Source organism: Thalassophryne amazonica, chromosome 1 (genome assembly GCF_902500255.1).
Source record: "Thalassophryne amazonica chromosome 1, fThaAma1.1, whole genome shotgun sequence".
In the NCBI taxonomy this organism is placed as follows: Eukaryota; Metazoa; Chordata; class Actinopteri; order Batrachoidiformes; family Batrachoididae; genus Thalassophryne; species Thalassophryne amazonica.
The window spans coordinates 37,993,144-38,014,677 of NC_047103.1; the positions used below are offsets into that span (position 1 = coordinate 37,993,144).

At 45.3% G+C, this 21,534-nt stretch overlaps 1 protein-coding gene across 1 annotated transcript in view; it reads right to left on the reverse strand.

Annotated features, from left to right (window-relative positions):
• The window catches only part of dnajb6b (DnaJ heat shock protein family (Hsp40) member B6b), an 87,880-nt gene that overhangs the window by 9,695 nt on the left and 56,651 nt on the right, over positions 1 to 21,534 (reverse strand). The window contains exon 9 of the mRNA XM_034168212.1: positions 3,767 to 3,925. Within this exon, the coding sequence (XP_034024103.1) occupies positions 3,767 to 3,925 (159 nt within the window). The remainder of the gene's footprint in view (positions 1 to 3,766; positions 3,926 to 21,534) is intronic.

Consider the following 21,534-nt stretch of genomic DNA (forward strand, 5'->3'; position numbering starts at 1 on the left):
TTTCAAAAGGGTCCTCGTTTCGACATATGCCAGTGTATGGCTGATATGTCCCACACACATGGGCCATAAGTTGTAGGTAAGTTATGCGATTGTTGGCACACGCTTCTTGTAAGTTACTCATAAGTCGAAATACATCCATTAATGCTGTCCATTGATTGATTGGCTGAAAAACCGAAAGCTGTAGTCCTCATGCAGTTCAGACTGCTACAAATATTAAAACCATTCACACACTCCACTTCCGCATAGTGTCTTCAAGACTTGTTACAAAAAAATAGAAGCAACATCATTCATTGAGAATTAACTGGTTTTATATCTACTTTTGCCAAAAAATAGAGTGAATTATGTCAGTACATTATAGAATTATATAATTCTATGATGGTTTAGGGTTAGATTTATGTCCTAACATAAATGTACGTATCCTGATTTCACATATACGAGGTCTATTAGAAAAGTATCCGACCTTATTATTTTTTTCAAAAACCATATGGATTTGAATCACATGTGATTACATCAGACATGCTTGAACCCTCGTGGGCATGCGAGAGTTTTTTCACACCTGTCGGTTACGTCATTCGCCTGTGGGCAGTCTTTGAGTGAGGAGTCGCCCACCCTCTCGTCGGTTTTTCATTGTTTAGGAATGGCTCAGAGACTGCTGCTTTGTTTGATCAAATTTTTTCAAAACTGTAAGGCACAACTGAGTGGACACCATTTGATAAATTCAGCTGGTTTTCGGTAAAAATTTTAACCGCTGATGAGAGATTTTGGTCTGGTAGTGTCGCCGTACGGACGGCCCATGGCACCTGACGGCGATCTGCGCTTCGAGGCGGCAGCATCTCGCCGTTTCAAGTTGAAAACTTTCACATTTCAGGCTCTGTTGACACAGTAAGTCGTCAGAGAACAGAGAACTTTCAGAAGAAGTCGGCATGAGGAGTTTATTCGGACATTCCATTGTTAACGGACATTTTGTAATGAAAGAACATGCGGGCAGAGTCGCATGTCGGGCCGGACCCGACTGCGGGGGGTCGCGACAGGAAAAACACCTCCGTGTTGGAAACCTTAACGGGCAAGTTGGAACATGCCCAAGCTGTTAAACAATTTCTCAGTTACTCACTTGTTGAAAGCCATCAAAAGCCGCCTGAATTTTACAAATGGTTTTCAACACGGAGGTGCTTTTCCTGTCGCGGCGCACACAGATTTGCCGAGTCGTCACGGAAACGACTCGGCGAATTTGTGCGCACGTCTTTCATTAAAAAATGTCCTTAAACAGTGGAATGTCCGCATAAAGTCCTCATGCCGGCCTCTTCTGAATCTTCTCTGTTCTCTCACGACGTCCTGGGTGAATTAAGCCTTAAATTAGGATGTTTTCAGGTCGAAACAGGCCGACGACGGCGCCTGGAAGCGCTGCATGATGTCCCACTCCGTGGGAAGTCCTTACACCGACAGAAACACCCCATAATCTCTCATCAACCGTTAAACTTTTCACCGAAAACCAGCTTAATTTCTCGAATAGTGTCCACTCGGATATTGCTCACAGGTCCAGAAAACATTTTGATAAAGCAACGCGCACCGTCTCGAGCAGCGTGTGAAACAAAGGAATTCAGCCGAGAGGGCGGGACCACATCTCACTCAAGGCCTGCCCACAGGGAAATGACGTCACCGACATGCGTGAAAAAACTCACGCATGCGCACGAGGGTTCAAGCATGATTGGTGTAATCGCACGTCATTCAAATCCATATAGTTAAAAAAAAATAAAAGGGTCGGTTTATTATCTAATAGACCTCGTACACTCTGAAACATAAATTTCCACATCTTGAAAGGGATTTGCTCTCACGTCAGAAGGGTCTAGTGTTAACACTGTTTCCATGCAATGTTAAATGTTTTCTGGATATTGTGCCAGATCACCCCTTTAGTACAGCTGGAGTTTCAGGTATCATTTGGTCTGGACACATGGTTCTCCTTTATTTTTGGAAGTGTCTTTTGGATATTGCACCAGAAAGGCCATTTGCAGTTGTACAGCTGGTGTTTCTGAGAGTCCAACTAGGGTAGAAATTGGAATTGGAAGCCTTTGCTACACTAACATGGGTTTCAGAATGAAGACGTTCTGTCTCCATATGTTGATACTAAGATCTCTGACTGAATGAATATTCAGAATAATAAACTATATTTACAATCATTTACATTCATTCCATGCAAAAAAATGAAATTAAAAAATACAGCTCGGCTCAGTTTATGTTGGAAATCTGACCAGCCAAAATTTCAAATCCATTTTTCTTACAACAATAAAAAATGGACATAGAACCATCTGATTATCTGCAAACAACAAGTCGATCAACACCTAGATGATTACAGCTAGTTTTTAACTTTTGACCAAAGTTCCAGTTTAAGTAACATTAGTTAGCTAAAGTCAACATATGCCTTAATCTACATTAGCTAACTAATATTAACTTGGTCTTCCACTGGCGATTTTTGCCCAAACTTCTGTCTTCATTTCAAAAATTGATGAAATTGGGCACTGTTTTTAAATAGCAGTCAAAATTCATATTACCTACCATTTTATATCCACTCACATACAAGTGTAACCGAATATTGCTGAATACACCCCAACAGGTATGATTCCCATTACACAACTAACATTAACATTAACTGTTTATATGTATGCACAAAATGCTAAAAAAATAAAAACTTTCTTACGTTTTTCCCACACATTTCTAAAAAGCTAAACTGTCTCTGTTAAAATCTCAAAAACATCTTCTGCTGAAGAGCTTAATATGCTTTTCCAGGGTTTCTTGTTGCAGAAGATGATCAGAAGGAGGCTTCTTTCTAGTCAGACACCATTAGGTGCTGATTACAGCATAATGTGCCCACTAATCCACTTTCACCTTTTACAAGTTTTAAATGTTCCCAGTTGCTCATAATGTCCTACAGCTCCACTTTTACCACAAATGACACGTTTTCAGGCCCTGATTGGGTATCTGATGTGTTTTTGCCCCGAAAACATACACAACTGAGAAACAAACATCAGCAAAGGCTTAGGTAAGGAAGCACAGAACGTCATTGTATAATTCACATTCTGCCCATGACATTTTGGTGTTGATCCGTGTTTGTTTTTGTTACAATTACACTGTGCAGCTAGTTAGCACGTGTCGATATTTGCGTTCTAAATCAAAGTCGCACTGATTGATTTAATTTTTGTCATGAGTGAAAAAATTAACCCCAAAAACATTTAAAAACAGAGCCCAGGTTGAAAAATGTCAGCGTTCCACAGTAGTGGTAGATCCTCAGCACTGTGATCCACAGCATGACCACAGGATCTATGTACAGTATTAATCTCCACAATGGAAACACACGTCATGTTACTTAGAATGTAAAATACCGCATTGATTGCTGGAGGGATGTGATCTTTCAGCGCCCTTTTAGTTGAGGATAGCTTGAGCGATTAAAGGCTTCTGACTTTAACAAAGTTACTCTTATGAAACACTATGCGACTGATAATTGCTCGGCCTTTGTGCCTGACTTCCTGAACTCGCGCAGGAAAACAAAGGGTGACCCCTGACCTCTGATGGCAGAGAACAGGGCCGCCTAATGAACACCTTTCTCCTCTGTGTTTACATCTGCCAATCAAGGACGCCACTCTTCATCATTGCCTTTTGTACGGCCGTCAGACAAAAAAGCTGACAATTAGCCACCCTTATTAAGACTCGACTCCTTAAAGCGGATCCATGTGTGCTGGTGATTAATCGGCTATGCGGTGGCGGCTGAGCAGACCTCTCGTTAGTCCCAGGCTGTGCAGGCCGTGCTCCTCCTCTTCCTCCGAGGGAGGCGGGGCGGCGTTCCTCAGGTAGCGCTGGTGCGGGCTGAGGCCGGGGAGGGCGTTCTGTCTGCAGCAGCGAACCTCTTCCTCTGAGGTGTCTCCGGACGCCATATCTGTGGGTGTGGGCAGAGCAGAGTGGGTGGGCACCACTGGGAATGAATCGCACTTGAACGCTCCTCGCTGTCTGGATGGATGGCCCGCGGTGTTCCATCCAGATCTTTATTTTGGTTTACTGATATTTGTGCAAAGAAAACAAGGCGGGAAAGAAAACATATCATTTTGAGATGCCCTCGGCAGTGTCGGGGGAGGCATCGATTACAAGTGCAAAAAAGACATATTGATGTAACCAACATGAAACAACAAATATGATATAAAACAGGAACATGACAGAGTCCCTGCAGCACCGCGGGGCCCCTGCTTTGCTTTTTGAGCACCAACCATATATTTCACTCATATTTCATCTGCCTGACTTTATTGTGATTAGTCATGTAAATAAAATGAGATTTGGTTATTCTTTTCTCGAGGTAATTTACATTTATATTGAATTAGTGGCAGGCAGGGTATAGGGGGAGAGAGGAGACTTATTATGCTGCGAGATTACAGGCAGATCTCATCGCCATTGTGTTGTGTAATTAAGGCAGCAGCGAGGAGAAGAAAGGAGGCCAGATGCTCAGCGTGCTGAACCTGGACCGCAACCACCATCTGAAATCCCCCGCACAGTGTGCGACGGCCCAGCTTTAAACACATCACAGGTCATTAGTCACAAAGCAGGTCTGTCTGACAAATGCAGGAGCCATCGAAAATATCGAACCGTTTTAATCGTTAAATTACTTCTTCTTCTTTTTTTTTTTCCAACCTTTCTCGTTGAAATTTTGTTACCAATCAAGTTTCTGAGTGGCCACTTTACCTTTGACAGTTGCTTTTATTATGAGAAATGCTTTTGCATAAACACTTCAAGGAACAAAAACTAGCAATTGTATATATTTTTAATGTCTTGGAACATTAATGACAGAGCGCAATGCCACCGTGTGGTGATGTTGCGGAGGACAAGTGAGACATTTATAAAGGGAAGTAGTCCAAGAAACTTGGTAACAAACTGAACCACAACAGAGGTGGTTCAATATGTCTTGACTTCTATTCCAAACAGACCCAAGCTGAACAATTGTTAGTTCAGATGTATGACATCATTATCCTAGATGGCCACAAGAGGCCATTTACCCCAACAGGTTGAAGTAAAACACAAACCTTACCAACCCCCCTGAGCAAGCACATGGTGATAGTAGTAAGAAAAAACTCCCTCTGTTGTTTTTGAAGAAAAAACCTCAAGCAGACCAGACTCAGATGGGTAACCCACCATTTAGGCCATTATAATGAATAACAGAGACAAGAAAAAACAAAAACAACTTTTAAAAAAAGTAAGAGGATGCAAGTGGCACCATTAAGTCAGTTACTGTCCTTTCAGCTACTCCCTTGTTTCCACTTGGGGTTACCTCAGCAGATCTTAGCCTTTTCTGCATGCTGTACGAAATTCAGTAATTATATTGTCCCAATGGGTTATACTAGCTAATAATACCCAATAATACTATTGGGTTTTGTCTTAACCAATGAGAATGTTGGTGTGCTTCTGCATGGAAATTTCTCAGACCTGAACCTGCATCCTTGAGATAATGGTAACCAGTTATTAATGTTGTCATTTTTTCCCCTTCTTTTAATGCAAGCTGAAATATTTTCTTCTTGCATTAACTCGGCATTGAGTTCACCTCCTGTCTTACTCTGAACATCATGCACGTCTTGCGTTTGAGAGCATGTGGTGGTGCAGCACTTCGCCCAGTGGTGAAGAGAAATTTACCAGTGGCAAGGGATTAAAGTTAAATGTGCTGCTAGGGGAGGTAAATATTGTATTATGCATATTATTAATGTTGGCGTTAGACATCAACGTCATCAGTGTTTGAGGGACAGGCTGACATATAAAGAAAAATAACTGATGGTCTAGTGCAGGGGTGCCCAAGTTCGGTCCTTGAGATCTACCTTCTTGACACTTTTAGTTGTCTCCCTGTTCCAACACACCTGAATCCAATGAAAGACTCGTTAGCAGGCTTTTAATGAGCCTTTCACTGGATTCAGGTGTGTTGGAGCAGGGAGACAACTAAAAGTGTCAGGAAGGTAGATCTTGAGGACCGAACTTGGGCACCCCTGGTCTAGTGGATAACTGATGGTCTAGACTGTTGAACAACTGAAGTCATACATCGAGCAAGAATGGGAAAGAATTCTACCTACAAAGCTTCAGCAATTAGTGTCCTGAGTTCCCAAACGCTTACTGAGTGTTGTTAGAAGGAAAGGTGATGTAACACAGTGGTAAACATGCCACTGTCCCAGCTTTTTTGAAACGTGCTGCAGGCATCCATTTCAAAATGAGCAAATATTTGCACAAAAACAATAAAGTTTATCAGTTTGAACATTAAATATCTTTGTCTTTGTGGTGTATTCAATTGAATATAGTTTGAAGAGGATTTGCAAATCATTGTATTCTGTTTTTATTTACATTTTACACAATGTCCCAACTTCATTGGAATTGGGGTTGTAGTTAGAGAGCTCCATTTAGGCACAACCAAAACATCAAACATGTTTCATCAATATTTTGTCCGTCGTCTTGTACTAGTAAGTGCCACAATTTTTGATGACTTTGCATTTTGGGGAGAAAATCTTTTTTTTTTTTTCTTAATTTTGGAACTAACCCTGTTGTGTCTGATGATTTGCAGACGTTAATGCTGGATTTTGCAGTCAGAAATTGAGTTTTAACAGCAATGCGTTAGCGGAGCCGGTAAAACGGATATAGGCGACCGCAATCCAGCATTATCGTCCGCAAATCATCCAACACAAGGGGGTTATTCCCATTCTAATCCAATTCCATTGTTTTCACAGTTTATTTTTTTGTAAGTTGTCAAAGGGTGTGGTCAGGGGGTGGTGGCCTAGTGGTTAATGTGCTTGGTTCAGAAGGCTCCGGGTTCAAATCCCACCCCTGCCACATTTCTCCATGTAATGTGGAGTAGTGTCAGGAAGGGCATCTGGTGTAAAACCTGTGCCAATTCAACATGTAGATCCACCTTGGATTTGCTGTGGCGACCCCAAGTGCAAACAAGGGAGCAGCCGAAGGACAAAGGGTGTGGTCGGCTCGTCAAATCTTAGCGTAGCAACAGCGTCTTCATGCCAAACTGGAAATTCTGTGAGCAGACCCACAGATTTCTCCATCTCATCAACTGCATTGAGTAATTCTGTGTCAGAATGGTAGCTAAATTCACCCATTTCGGCATTGTCATCGCTGCATTAGTTTCTCTCGCTCTCAGCTGACAGCGCCATTATTGACATCTGAGTAGCAATGCGGTCAGGGTGCGGCATAATACATCAAATGTGAAACGGTAGAATATTTTGCCACCGTCAACGGGATATTTTATGGTCTGAAATCTCACACAATTAACAAATCAGATTTACGGAACAAATGTAATTGGATTAGAATGTTAGATAATGAGAACCTCATATCCGAGCAGGTCAACGGCAGCCTTAATGTTAGATTATGGAGTAAACTAGAATCTATACATCAATAGATTTTTTTTATAACTTCTGAAAGATACATATCATGTCACATAGCCTTAAAAAGAACATTATTAACCAGCATTTTATTTGGTTATGACTAGATATTAAAATACCTGTTCTGCTCAGAATGCGAACAGGGTTTTTTATTTTAATGCGTTACTTTAAAAAGATGTTTAGGGCAAAATGAAAGTGTGAATAGGGCAGCAATAATGTAATTGAAATAAAATTCCACTGTGTGCTGAAAAAAGCAAAGACAGAATGCTAGCAGTCAATTTTGTAACTATCTTTGTGTAGATAGTACAAGTTCTGAAGAAATACTACCAGATGGGTGTATTTTCATTTTCTAGTATATCTGATTATATCAACCCTGCATCAAGATAGTAGTCCTGCTCGGTTTGTTTATTGCTGATGTTGGACTTGGATTTCACATTGTGAGAGCTTTTTCTTTTTTAACTTTATCAGTAACATGGCAGCAAAAAGAATAATAATGATAAAAACAGAATAAACTAAAATCAGGTAATATAAATAACACAGGTACAACATAAAATATGTTGTAAGCCTCTCAGATAAGACGACAAAGGCAGACGTGACACTTGTTTGTAGCTGAATAAGCAAGCAAACAATTTTTTACCCCAAATCTAGATGGATGTTGACTTTTAAGTGGATGTTCATATGACATGAGTGTCAAAAGTTAGATTAGTCAAGAGCTTGCAAACAATGTTTTGATACTATTAAGGTCATTAAAAAATGATTTTGTCCTTTCATGTAAATTGTATATAACACTATTCATGCTATCTATCTATTTATCTATCGATCGATAGATACGAGGGCTGTCCGTAAAGTATAGGTCCTTTTTATTTTTTTCTAAAACTATACTCAACAAAAATATAAACGCAACACTTTTGGTTTTGCTCCCATTTTGTATGAGATGAACTCAAAGATCTAAAACTTTTTCCACATATACAATATCACCATTTCTCTCAAATATTGTTCACAAACCAGTCTAAATCTGTGATAGTGAGCACTTCTCCTTTGCTGAGATAATCCATCCCACCTCACAGGTGTGCCATATCAAGATGCTGATTAGACACCATGATTAGTGCACAGGTGTGCCTTAGACTGCCCACAATAAAAGGCCACTCTGAAAGGTGCAGTTTTGTTTTATTGGGGGGGGGGGGGGATACCAGTCAGTATCTGGTGTGACCACCATTTGCCTCATGCAGTGCAACACATCTCCTTCGCATCATCCGTGAAGAGAACACCTCTCCAACGTGCCAAACGGCAGCGAATGTGAGCATTTGTCCACTCAAATCGGTTACGACGACGAACTGGAGTCAGGTCGAGACCCCGATGAGGACAACGAGCATGCAGATGAGCTTCCCTGAGACGGTTTCTGACAGTTTGTGCAGAAATTCTTTGGTTATGCAAACCGATTGTTCCAGCAGCTGTCTTAGTGGCTGGTGTCAGATGATCTTGGAGGTGAACATGCTGGATGTGGAGGTCCTGGGCTGGTGTGGTTACACGTGGTCTGCGGTTGTGAGGCTGGTTGGATGTACTGTCCAGCTGATAAACAATTTCTCATATACTCACTCCACTGAAAGCCATCAAAAGCCGCCTGGATTTTACAAATGGTTATCAACACGGAGGTGTTTTTCCTGTGCTGCCCTGCTGACCCGTCCGCACGTCTTTCATTAAAAAAATCTCCTTTAACAGTGGAATATCCGGATAAAATGCTGAAACCGACTTCTTCTGAAACTTCTCAGTTCTCTCACGACGTCCTGGATCAATAGAGCCTGAAATGTGGAGGTTTTAAGCTTGAAACAGGCTGATGACGCTGCCTGAGAGCGCAGCGCGACGTCTCGCACCGTGAAAAGTCCTTAAAGCGACAGAATCACCTCAAAATCTCTCATCAGCTGTTAAAATTTTCACTGAAAACCAGCTTAATTTTTCAAACCATGTCCACTTCGATGTGTCTCACAGGTTTAGAAAAAATTTTGATCAAACAAAGCGCCAGTCTCTCAGCAACTTCTCAGACAAAGGAATTCCGACGAGGGGCTGGACGACTCCTCCCACAAGGAGTGCTCACAGGCGAATGACGTCACCGACAGGCGTGGAAAAACTCACGCATGCGCACGAGGGTGCAAGCGTGTCTGACGTAAAAACATATGAATGAAATCCATATAGTTTTTGAAAAAAATAAAAAGGACCTATACTTTACGGACAGCCCTCGTAGATAGACAGATAGACAGACAGACAGATAGATAGATAGATAGATAGATAGATAGATAGATAGATAGATAGATAGATAGATAGATAGATAGATAGATAGATAGATAGATAGATAGATAGATAGATAGATAGATAGATAGATAGATAGATAGATAGATAGATAGATAGATAGATAGATAGATAGATAGATAGATAGATAGATAGATAGATGTGTGTGTGTGTGTGTGTGTGTATGGGTCACTTTCTACATGTTTTCAGGGTAAGATTCATTGAGTATTTGCCTGACGTATTAATATAGCAAAACAAGCAGCAGATCGTATATTCTTAGTTACTGCCATTTGGCGAAGCTTCAAACTGTTTGCAATGATGCAAATGTTAATAAGTTAATAAGTTGAATATGAATGTTTTGAATATGGAGGTGGAGCTGTAACATTTTCAGTGCTGAGATGTTATGGAACTTGAGCACGCATTCCAGTGGGAACCTCTGTAGTCCCTTGGTTTTACTAATCAGTTTTGCAAATGCAGCAGTCAATCAGTAGGCAGCATTCACTTTAAAAATACCGTGCAGGGAGAGACAAAGTCCTATTAGACCAAAAGAAACTGGATAATTGGTGTCTTGTACGTACAAGGCTGCAGCCACTTGATTTCTATTCAGCTTTAGAAAAATAAATACTCTGGACCTGTTTTTTTTTTTTCTTTGCAGAACATCTGGTGATTCTATGAGCCCTGCAGAGGTCCGCATTAAAATAGACCCTCCAGAAATTTGCAATGGGGGGATTTCAACAATTAATCCAACCAATATATCCAGTTATTTCACTTTATTTGTACATGCATAATAGTTTTATTCTTGGTTAAAATAATTGCTGAAATCTTGGCATTGCAACTTTCTGGAGGGCGGGAGCGGGCCCTCTCGTGGAGGCTGCCATGTTGGTACAGTAGCCCAAAAGCACACATTTTGCAGCACATCCAGAAGACTGAAGAAAAAAGGAAGAGGAATCGGTGGTTGCTGCCCTATACACTGGCTACGGGTTACTAGTGCAGGCTAGCAAGTTTGAGAGCACTTGTTTTGTGAAATGGAGGATCACACATATCGCTTATTACAAGAAAAGGCACTGCGGCCTGAATCCCCAATGCCAAAATAAGTGAAAATTTGACAAGAAACAAAATCGTGATCAGGGAGGATGGAATGCCCAACCTGGTCTCACGGCAAGTTGTGATTCAGCAGCACGAAATATACATTAATCTAAATTCATTCTAATTCATTCCATGATGGCAGCACGAAATTAAAAGTGAAGCGAGGGGGTCAGGGTGGTTATGGTTAGGGTGGGGGGAAGGAGTAGGATCAGGTTATGGTTAAGGTTAGGGTCAGGAGTAGGAGTAGGGTTAGTAATAGTGAGTTAAAAAAAAGCCCCGTCATGAAAATTTGACTCATTTCGTCACAGGAGCACAAAAAAAAATAAAAATAAATAAATAAATAAAAAACGTGAGACTGGGCTGGGAATGCCATATGCACTAGATGGCGGCAAACCTACACACTGTATCTTTAAGTCAATGTGCAAAAAACATTGAGGTTTTCGTTTTACTCCTGGATTAGAGGTCTGAAAATTATAGTCTGGGGACAGCATTTAGGTTTTATAATCCATCACTTCCAACATTCAAGAAAACTATCACAGGACAAGTTTGTGATCATAAGATCCTTAAATGCTCATAAAGGAGGCCAGTTATTACCTGAGGCCATCAAATATGGCCATCAGGTATTGCGAAGGCTTTGTGTCTGTCCGGCTGAGCTCAGGATAAATCCAGTGCTATTACTGACAGAGTCTTCAAATTTACAGGGAACATTCTTAACACACAGACCTTGGGCAACTTCAAAGATGGCTAACCTTGACTTATTTTAAGAGGTATTTTAAGAGGTTAAAATGTTACATTCTGTTTCAAGGGCATGGCAGCCAATCAGAATAGAACTGCACTGTGATGTCAGTGGCTGGTCTCTCCAAAATCACTTTGTTTTGTGCGTTTATATACGTTTCTCATATACTATGTAAAAGGTAGCGAGAAAAAAAACTTTACAAGACATTTCACAGATGTTAGCATGGTGACATCACAGGCTCATAGCTAGCTGCAAAACTGTTTTGATTGTGTGTAAATATATCCTCTTTGTCATATATTATGTATAAGCTAGCAAGAAGTAAACACTTCTGAAACTGAAAACGCTGTTTTTGTAACCTGATAACACCTCTGGAGTCATTTACAAGACATTTTGTAGATGTTAGCGTGCAAGCTAACTTCCACAAACAAAAACTAAATTTTTCTCATTAATACTTGCAATGGGGTGAGGGTGAGCTACAAATATTCCTTGAGTTGCACAACCTCCACTCTTAAAACATAAATATTGTTTTTGATTCATTGATTGATTGAGGGGCTTGTACAAATTGTGCATAAGACAACAGGATCGTAATAATTACTTAAACAACTGCAAATGATGAAGGACACAATGCTCATACAGCCAAGGGTATTTTAGCATTGGGTTATATTTTTCTAGATCAGTTGCTAATTCAATTTCAGTCAGTTTGAAAATCACAGATCATAGAGTGTTTAGATTCTTGGATGCAACTGTAGTTTTTACTTTGCAGGCCAACATGAGCGCAATTTGGGGGGAATAGGGGGGACATGTCCCCCCCACCTTTTCAACCAGGGGGGACACAATATGGTATCCCCCCCCCCCCCACCTTCTGACATATATGTGTGTACTTGAAACATGCTATGCCACTTTTATGTGCAAACCATGTCAGAATAGTATCTTTGTTTCTGCAAGTTTGTATTTTTAGCAGCATTGACTTGTTTACAACACCTGTTTCTTGTTTGTCACATTCAGAATTTTCTGGGACTGCATTTGCCCAGATTTGAAACCAAAAATAGTTGCCTCTAGGGACTAATGTCTACACATAAGTATCAATGGACCATATGCTAATTTACTAAATTCTGAAAGTTATAAAAGGAAATCAGAAAAGCTATCTGGGACCTCAGAAAGCCCATCTACAATTATTGCTTGATCTCCAAAATCAGTCTATGCAAGCGAAATTATGTTCAGTATGAGTGTTGTCATTAGTGCCATTTCGAAAATTAAATTGATAAGAAATTTATCCTAAACTTATGATCTGTTGTTTTTTCAAACTTATGCAAAAACAAATCTTGAGAAAAAAAATACAGTATGCGATAGTTAATAATTATTAAGAGCCTGTTCTTTCATATTTATGAATACATTTTACCACATTGCAGTTGTTTTTTTAATGAAACCTCAACCTATCATTCTTTTTGAGTTCTACACATGTGGTGATACCTTATTTATACCAGGATGTTAATAAAATCAATGCTGGCTATTCTCAGAATAAAGTACTTATATCCACAGTTTCAAATTGCATAGTCAAATGGTGTCCACTTTATGGTCTTCTCAAAACATTAAAATTACTGTTCTGGATGCTCAGAATGCATCTGAGCTTATCTAGAAACTGTTGCCTTCTGGGGGACTAAAGCGGCCCCCAGACCCCCGGCCTATGGGCGTCGGCCCTGTGGGCCTCGCACTTTGTCCCCCCCAGTTTCTATTTCTAAATTGCGCTCTTGCAGGCCAAACAACACTGTGACATGCAGGAACACACTGGTCTTACAATATGAGCTTCAGATGACAGCAGGAACAAATGAATCCCTGACCCTACATGACAACTACAACTATGGATCAGATTATCACCAACAGTCCACCTCCTCTCGGCCTGCAGGAGGACAGTGTTGTGCTGATGTGATTCTGCTGCTGAGCACAGCACACAGATACTGTCCACGTCCTTGTTCAGACAAGGCCAAAGACAAACCGCTGCTTATCTTTGCCATCGTTCATGAAGCAGCCAGCGGCCCCGGGGCCAGGCCCAGGCTTCATGCTGTCACACAGACGAGGGTGAGGGAGATTAAAACCGGATGTGGTTTGCTGCCAAGAAGAAGCCATCAGTCATAACACAGAGAAACCTAGCGACAGATGTGTGTGTGTGTGTGTGTGTGTTTCTATCATTAAGGAATAGATTTTCCACACACTACTGCTGCTGGAGCAAAATGGAGGCATTTCTATCATAAACAAAGTGTTAATGACACTTAAAAATGTATATTCCTGAATAATTTGAGAATGTGTCACATCACTAAATCTTAATTCACATCAGTTCCTATGTTCCGTAAGGATTTATGATTTATCACAGCAAGTGCTAAACTACGTGCTGTTTTATATGCCGACAGCGCCATCTAGTGTCAACACTGTTGTCCACCTACAAACTCAAAAAGCGGGCAGATTTATATGCAATTTAATATGGTCACTTTTGGGCATAAACTGCAATTTCAGTTTAATTATTTCTCATGAGGTTGTACTTTGTTCTGCTTGTCATATTTTGTATAATCCATTTATAACATGGATGAGCAGAAAATGCATCTCCTTTATAATCGAAACATGGTATAATGCAAACCATTAGTTGGTAAAGAAGTTTATTAATGACATATTGTATAAGTTTTTCTTTTTGTTTTGGGTTTTTTTTTTTTTTTGGTCACTTAATGTATATACGTGTAATCATAATAAAAACTTTATAATAAATGATAAACCAATCTTTGACTATAGAGTCAGGTAAATTATACACACACGGGGGTAAAATAACTATTGAACACATCACCATTCTCAGAAAATACATTTCTAAAGGTGCTACTGATGTGAAATTTTCTCCAGATGTCAGTAACCCAAGTAATCCACACATGCAAAGAAACCAAAACAAATAAGTACAGAAATTAAATTATGTGTAATAAAATAGAATGACACTGGACAAAAAAGTATTGAACATACTTACTGATATTTATTTAATAGTTCAAACCCCACTCCTGCCACATTTCTTCATGTAATGTGGAGTTGCGTCAGGAAGGGCATCCAGCGTAAAACCTGTGCCAAATCAACATGCTCATCCTCACTGGATCTGCTGTGGTGACCCCGAATGAAAAAACAAGGAAGCAGCGAAGGGACTGATTTACTTACTTAGTACAAATTTTGTTGGTAATGACAGCTTCAAGACGCCTCCTGTATGGAGAAACTAGTCACAAACACTTACCAAGTAGGACCCAGTGTGTTCAGATGGCTGTGTTGTGTGGGCCGCTGAAGAGGAGGTACTGCTGGCCCACCACCACCAGAGGGCGCCCTGCCTGGAGTGCGGGCTCCAGGCACCAGAGGGCGCTACCGCATCATGGGAGTAATCTGGGTGACAGCTGTCACCCGTCACCAAACACAGCTGTTTCTACTCAGCACCTAGGTATATCAGGAGGACGGCGTCTCCACCTCAGTGCCGAGATATCGCCTAAGACCAAGGTAACATTCTCTGCAGCATATTCTGTGATTGACAAACTTGTTAAACCTTTCAGGACTGGTGACTACTGAGACCCTCCTTCTTTGGATAAGTACTCACCTTCCTGCTGAACTTTGCCAAGAGGTGGAGGCGGCTTCTCCCCTCTCTGTACTGGGTGCGTTCATCCACTCCTGTGTGTTCTTGCTCTCTCCTGCCAGCAGTACCGGATCCGACGAGCGGAGGCAGTGGCCACCTGGGAATTCGGGACTTGGCGGTTCCAGTATTTCCAGGGTTCGGTGGCAGTGGAGATCTGGGTGGTTCCGGTTCGACTGAGACGGACGTCTCCTATCTTCGAGCCTGCCCACACGACACCAGCGGATTCGACCCTAAACATTGTGTTTGTTATACTACTCGTGCTTGTTTCAGTAGTAAATCTTGTTTTTTACTTCCTCCATTGTCCATTCATTGCGCCCCCTGTTGTGGGTCCGTGTTCCTACACTTTCACAACAGGATATCTCGGCCAGCGTCATGGATCCCGAGGGGCGTCAACCGGCTGTTGAACGGCCAATGGAAGACCAAGGCGCGGCGGAGGCTTCGGGAGGGGTAATCGGGGAGTTGCAGCGGATCCTCACCGCCTTCACCTCTCGGATCGATTTAACGACCGAGCAGTACGTTCTCCTAAACCGCAGGGTGGAGGCTCTCGCCGCACAAGTGGAGGCGCGCCCTTCGGGCGCCGCTGCGGCTCTCCCTCCCGAGGACCCTGCGCGCGAAAGTGACGTTCCACTGGTCGTTCAACGGTCCCTTCCTCCGTCCCCAGAAGCATACATAAGCCCTCCAGAGCCGTACGGAGGCTGTGTGGAGACGTGCGCGGACTTTCTTATGCAGTGTTCGCTCGTCTTCGCACAGCGTCCCGTGATGTACGCGACTGATGCTAGCAAAGTAGCTTATGTAATAAATCTGCTTCGCGGGGAGGCACGCGCTTGGGCTACAGCGCTCTGGGAGCAGCACTCGCGGCTCCTTCATACATACGATGGGTTTGTACGGGAGCTCAGAACAGTGTTCGACCATCCCAACAGAGGAGAGTCCGCTTCAACCGCACTACTGTCAATAAGACAGGGGCGTCGGAGCGCAGCTGCCTATGCAGTCGCCTTCCGCATCGCGGCGGCGAGATCCGGCTGGAATAGCACTGCCCTCCGCGCTGCCTTTGTAAACGGACTGTCACTGGTCCTAAAAGAGCACCTGGTGGCTAAGGACGAACCGCGGGATTTAGATGGGCTCATCGATCTAGTCATACGACTCGACAACCGGTTAGAAGAACGCCGCCGGGAACGAGGCGAAGGGCGTGGCCAGGCACGCGTCGTCCCTCTCCCTTCCGGGTCCGATCGAGCTCCGCCCTCCCCACGCTCCTCTGTTCCTGTGCTCCGTGGGGTCACAGCTCCCCCTACTGACGAAGCTAGGGACACGAGTAGGGCAACATTTAGGGCACCAGATGCACAGAGGAGATGGACCCACGGAGCGTGTCTTGTTTGTGGTTCAATAGAGCACCATGTGAGAGACTGCCCCGAGCGGTCAAACGCCAAACGCCCGCCCCTAGAGACTGGGCCAGGGGTGGGTCAAAACATTCACGTGGGACACACCCACATTGCTACACGACTCCCAGTCACGATCCTGTTTGAGGATTCAACCCTGAAGGCCCCAGCACTGGTGGACACGGGCTCTGAGGGGAATCTGCTTGACAGTAGATGGGCCAGGGAGATAGGGCTCCCTCTGGTGGCTGTTACCTCGCCTGTGCAGGTTCGGGCGCTAGATGGCTCCCTACTCCCACCAATCACGCATAAGACACCCCCAGTAACTCTGGTGGTGTCAGGTAACCACCGGGAGGTGATCGAGTTCTTTGTGACTCAGGCCACCTCCCGTGTGGTTTTGGGTTTTCCCTGGATGCTAAAGCACAATCCCCGGATCGATTGGCCGTCCGGGGTAGTGGTTCAGTGGAGCGAAACCTGCCATCGGGAGTGTCTAGGTTCCTCGGTTCCTCCCGGCTCCCAAGCTAAGGAGGAGGTCCGAGTCCCGCCCAATCTGAAGGCGGTGCCGGCGGAGTACCATGACCTCGCTGACGTGTTCAGCAAGGATCTGGCTCTCACGCTTCCTCCCCACCGCCCGTATGATTGTGCCATTGATTTGGTTCCAGGCAGTGAGTTCCCGTCCAGTAGGCTGTACAACCTCTCACGGCCGGAACGCGAATCAATGGAGACCTACATCCGGGACTCATTAGCTGCCGGATTGATCCGGAATTCCACCTCACCGATGGGCGCAGGTTTCTTTTTTGTGGGTAAAAAAGATGGCGGGCTTCGTCCATGCATTGATTACAGGGGGTTGAACGAGATCACGGTTCGCAACCGATACCCGTTGCCCTTGTTGGATTCAGTGTTCACTCCCTTGCATGGAGCCAAAATCTTCACCAAGCTGGATCTTAGAAATGCGTATCATTTGGTTCGGATTCGGAAGGGAGACGAATGGAAGACGGCATTTAACACCCCCTTAGGTCATTTTGAGTACCTGGTCATGCCGTTCGGTCTCACTAATGCTCCCGCGACTTTTCAAGCGTTGGTAAACAATGTCTTGCGGGACTTCCTGCACCGGTTCGTCTTCGTATATCTAGACGATATACTCATCTTTTCCCCGGATCCTGAGACTCATGTCCGGCATGTCCGTCAGGTTCTGCAGCGGTTGTTGGAGAACCGTCTGTTTGTGAAGGGCGAGAAGTGTGAGTTCCACCGCACTTCTTTGTCCTTCCTGGGGTTTATCATCTCCTCCAACTCCGTCGCCCCGGACCCGGCCAAGGTTGCGGCGGTGAGAGATTGGCCCCAACCAACAAGCCGTAGGAAGCTGCAACAGTTCCTCGGTTTTGCTAATTTCTATAGGAGGTTCATTAAGGGCTACAGTCAGGTAGTTAGCCCCCTGACAGCCCTGACCTCTCCCAAAGTTCCCTTCACCTGGTCGGACCGGTGCGAGGCCGCGTTCAAGGAGTTGAAACGGCGCTTCTCGTCTGCACCAGTTCTGGTGCAGCCCGATCCTAGCCGCCAGTTAGTGGTTGAAGTGGACGCCTCGGACTCAGGGATAGGAGCGGTGCTCTCCCAGAGCGGGAAGACCGATAAGGTCCTTCACCCGTGTGCCTATTTTTCTCGCAGGTTGACCCCCGCTGAACGGAATTATGACGTCGGCAATCGGGAACTCCTTGCTGTGAAAGAGGCCCTCGAAGAGTGGAGACATCTGTTGGAGGGAACAGCCGTGCCATTCACGGTTTTCACTGACCATCGGAACCTGGAGTACATCAGAACCGCCAAGCGTCTGAACCCCAGGCAAGCCCGCTGGTCACTGTTCTTTGGCCGTTTTGACTTCCGGATTACCTACCGCCGCGGGACCAAGAATCAGAGATCGGATGCGTTGTCCCGGGTGCACGAAGATGAGGTCAAAACGGAACCGTCGGATCCCCCGGATCCCATCATCCCGGAGTCCGCTATCGTGGCCGCCCTCACCTGGGACGTGGAGAAGACCGTCCGGGAGGCCCTGACCCGTGTCCCGGACCCCGGAAACGGACCAAAAAACAGACTGTACGTCCCACCAGAAGCTAGGGCCGCAGTCCTGGACTTCTGTCACGGTTCTAAGCTCTCCTGTCACCCAGGGGTGCGAAGGACCGTGGCAGTTGTCCGGCAACGCTTCTGGTGGGCATCCCTGGAGACCGACGTCCGGGACTACGTCCAGGCCTGTACCACCTGCGCCAGGGGCAAGGCCGATCATAGAAAGACCTCAGGGCAACTACAGCCATTGCCTGTGCCTCATCCCCCCTGGTCCCACATCGGCCTGGATTTCGTCACGGGTCTCCCGCCGTCCCAGGGAAACACTGTCATCTTCACGATAGTGGACCGTTTCTCCAAGGCGGCTCACTTCGTGGCCCTCCCGAAGCTCCCTACGGCCCAGGAGACAGCGGACCTCCTGGTCCACCACGTCGTCCGTCTGCATGGCATACCATCAGACATCGTCTCCGATCGCGGTCCCCAGTTCACCTCGCATGTCTGGAGGAGCTTCTGCCGGGAACTGGGGGCCACGGTCAGCCTCTCGTCTGGGTACCATCCCCAGACCAACGGGCAGGCAGAGCGGGCGAATCAAGAACTGGAGCAGACACTTCGCTGTGTGACAGCCGCGCACCCGACGGCCTGGAGTACCCACCTGGCCTGGATCGAGTACGCCCACAACAGTCAAGTGTCATCAGCCACCGGCCTCTCCCCGTTTGAGGTGTGCTTGGGGTATCAGCCCCCCTTGTTTCCGGTGGTTGAGGGAGAGGTCGGTGTGCCCTCGGTCCAGGCCCACCTACGGAAGTGCCGTCGGGTGTGGCGGGCCGCCCGCTCTGCCTTGCTGCAGGCCCGGACGAGGGCGAAGAAACATGCAGACCGGCGACGAGCCCCGGCCCCCAAGTATCGTCCTGGGCAGGAGGTCTGGTTGTCCACCAAGGACATTCCCCTACAGGTTGACTCACCTAAACTGCAAGAACGATACATCGGACCGTATAAAATCCTCAAGGTCATCAACCCCGCCGCAGTGAGGCTCCAGCTTCCGGCCTCACTGCGGATCCATCCAGTTTTCCATGTTTCCCGGATCAAGCCTCTTCACACCTCACCCCTCTGCACCCCGGGTCCGGCACCGCCTCCTGCCCGGATCATCGACGGAGCACCGGCTTGGACTGTCCGCCGGCTCCTTGACGTCCGTCGGATGGGCCAGGGTTTTCAGTATCTGGTGGACTGGGAGGGGTACGGCCCCGAGGAGCGCTCCTGGGTGAAGAAGGGCTTCATCCTGGACCCGGCCCTCCTGGCCGACTTCTACTGACGCCATCCGGACAAGCCCGGTCGTGCGCCAGGAGGCGCCCGTTGAGGGGGGGGTCCTGTTGTGTGGGCCGCTGAAGAGGAGGTACTGCTGGCCCACCACCACCAGAGGGCGCCCTGCCTGGAGTGCGGGCTCCAGGCACCAGAGGGCGCTACCGCATCATGGGAGTAATCTGGGTGACAGCTGTCACCCATCACCAAACACAGCTGTTTCTACTCAGCACCGAGGTATATCAGGAGGACGGCGTCTCCACCTCAGTGCCGAGATATCGCCTAAGACCAAGGTAACATTCTCTGCAGCATATTCTGTGATTGACAAACTTGTTAAACCTTTCAGGACTGGTGACTACTGAGACCCTCCTTCTTTGGATAAGTACTCACCTTCCTGCTGAACTTTGCCAAGAGGTGGAGGCGGCTTCTCCCCTCTCTGTACTGGGTGCGTTCATCCACTCCTGTGTGTTCTTGCTCTCTCCTGCCAGCAGTACCGGATCCGACGAGCGGAGGCAGTGGCCACCTGGGAATTCGGGACTTGGCGGTTCCAGTATTTCCAGGGTTCGGTGGCAGTGGAGATCTGGGTGGTTCCGGTTCGACTGAGACGGACGTCTCCTATCTTCGAGCCTGCCCACACGACACCAGCGGATTCGACCCTAAACATTGTGTTTGTTATACTACTCGTGCTTGTTTCAGTAGTAAATCTTGTTTTTTACTTCCTCCATTGTCCATTCATTGCGCCCCCTGTTGTGGGTCCGTGTTCCTACACTTTCACAACAGGCTGGTTATATCCATTTATCTTGAGGCCACAAATGGTGTTCCTCAAGGTTCAGTTTTAGGACCTATTTTGTTCACAATTTATATTACTGATCTATGTGCAAATGTGTCAAATGCCTTCTTTCATCTTTATGCAGATGGCACTGTAATTTATTGTTGTTTAAACTCAGCTACACAGGCATTTGAATTCTTGCAATCTGCCTCTGATGTGGTGCAGAACCATCTGGAAAAATTGTAACTGGTTGTAAATACTAAAATAAATAAATAAATAATATGAGCGAAGCATCATGCAGCGGCGCGAAGCTCACTCATGGTACAGGGCATCCTAAACACGAAGTGCCAAAATTCAAGTCCACAGTAAAACAGGAAATTTTCAAATGTCAAACACTTCATGGATCGACAGACGAGATCCCATGGAATCTCGCGGGAACTCAGTGGCAAGCTCACACTCAAACAGAAAGTGCCGAATAATCAGTCACCGTGAAACAGGAAATATTGAACTGGCATGGGTGGCGCTAGAGCGAAGGCCGGGGTTTCACTGGACTCCCCTGAAATCTGATTGGACACAGATGACTGATATGTCACGGCACCACACGTCTGTTTGAAAGAGCTGCATTTTCAAATCAGTGAGTCACATTGACTGCTAGGTTCCTCCTGTCCAGTAGTTGGTGCTGTGGACCACAAAAAGTTCTAATCCACCTTAGAAGAAGAAAAATGGTTGCTTCAGATTTGAACAGAGCACGTCATTTGAACCATGGAAATATAGACCTGAAATGGACGTCTGCACCTCAATCTATTAGTGTCACTCAGGACAGAAAGGCGCCGTTGCTAAGGGTGGAAATGTGCAGCTCATTAATAATAAACAGACCGCTTTTTTTGTACTAGTGTTGCTATTTCTTG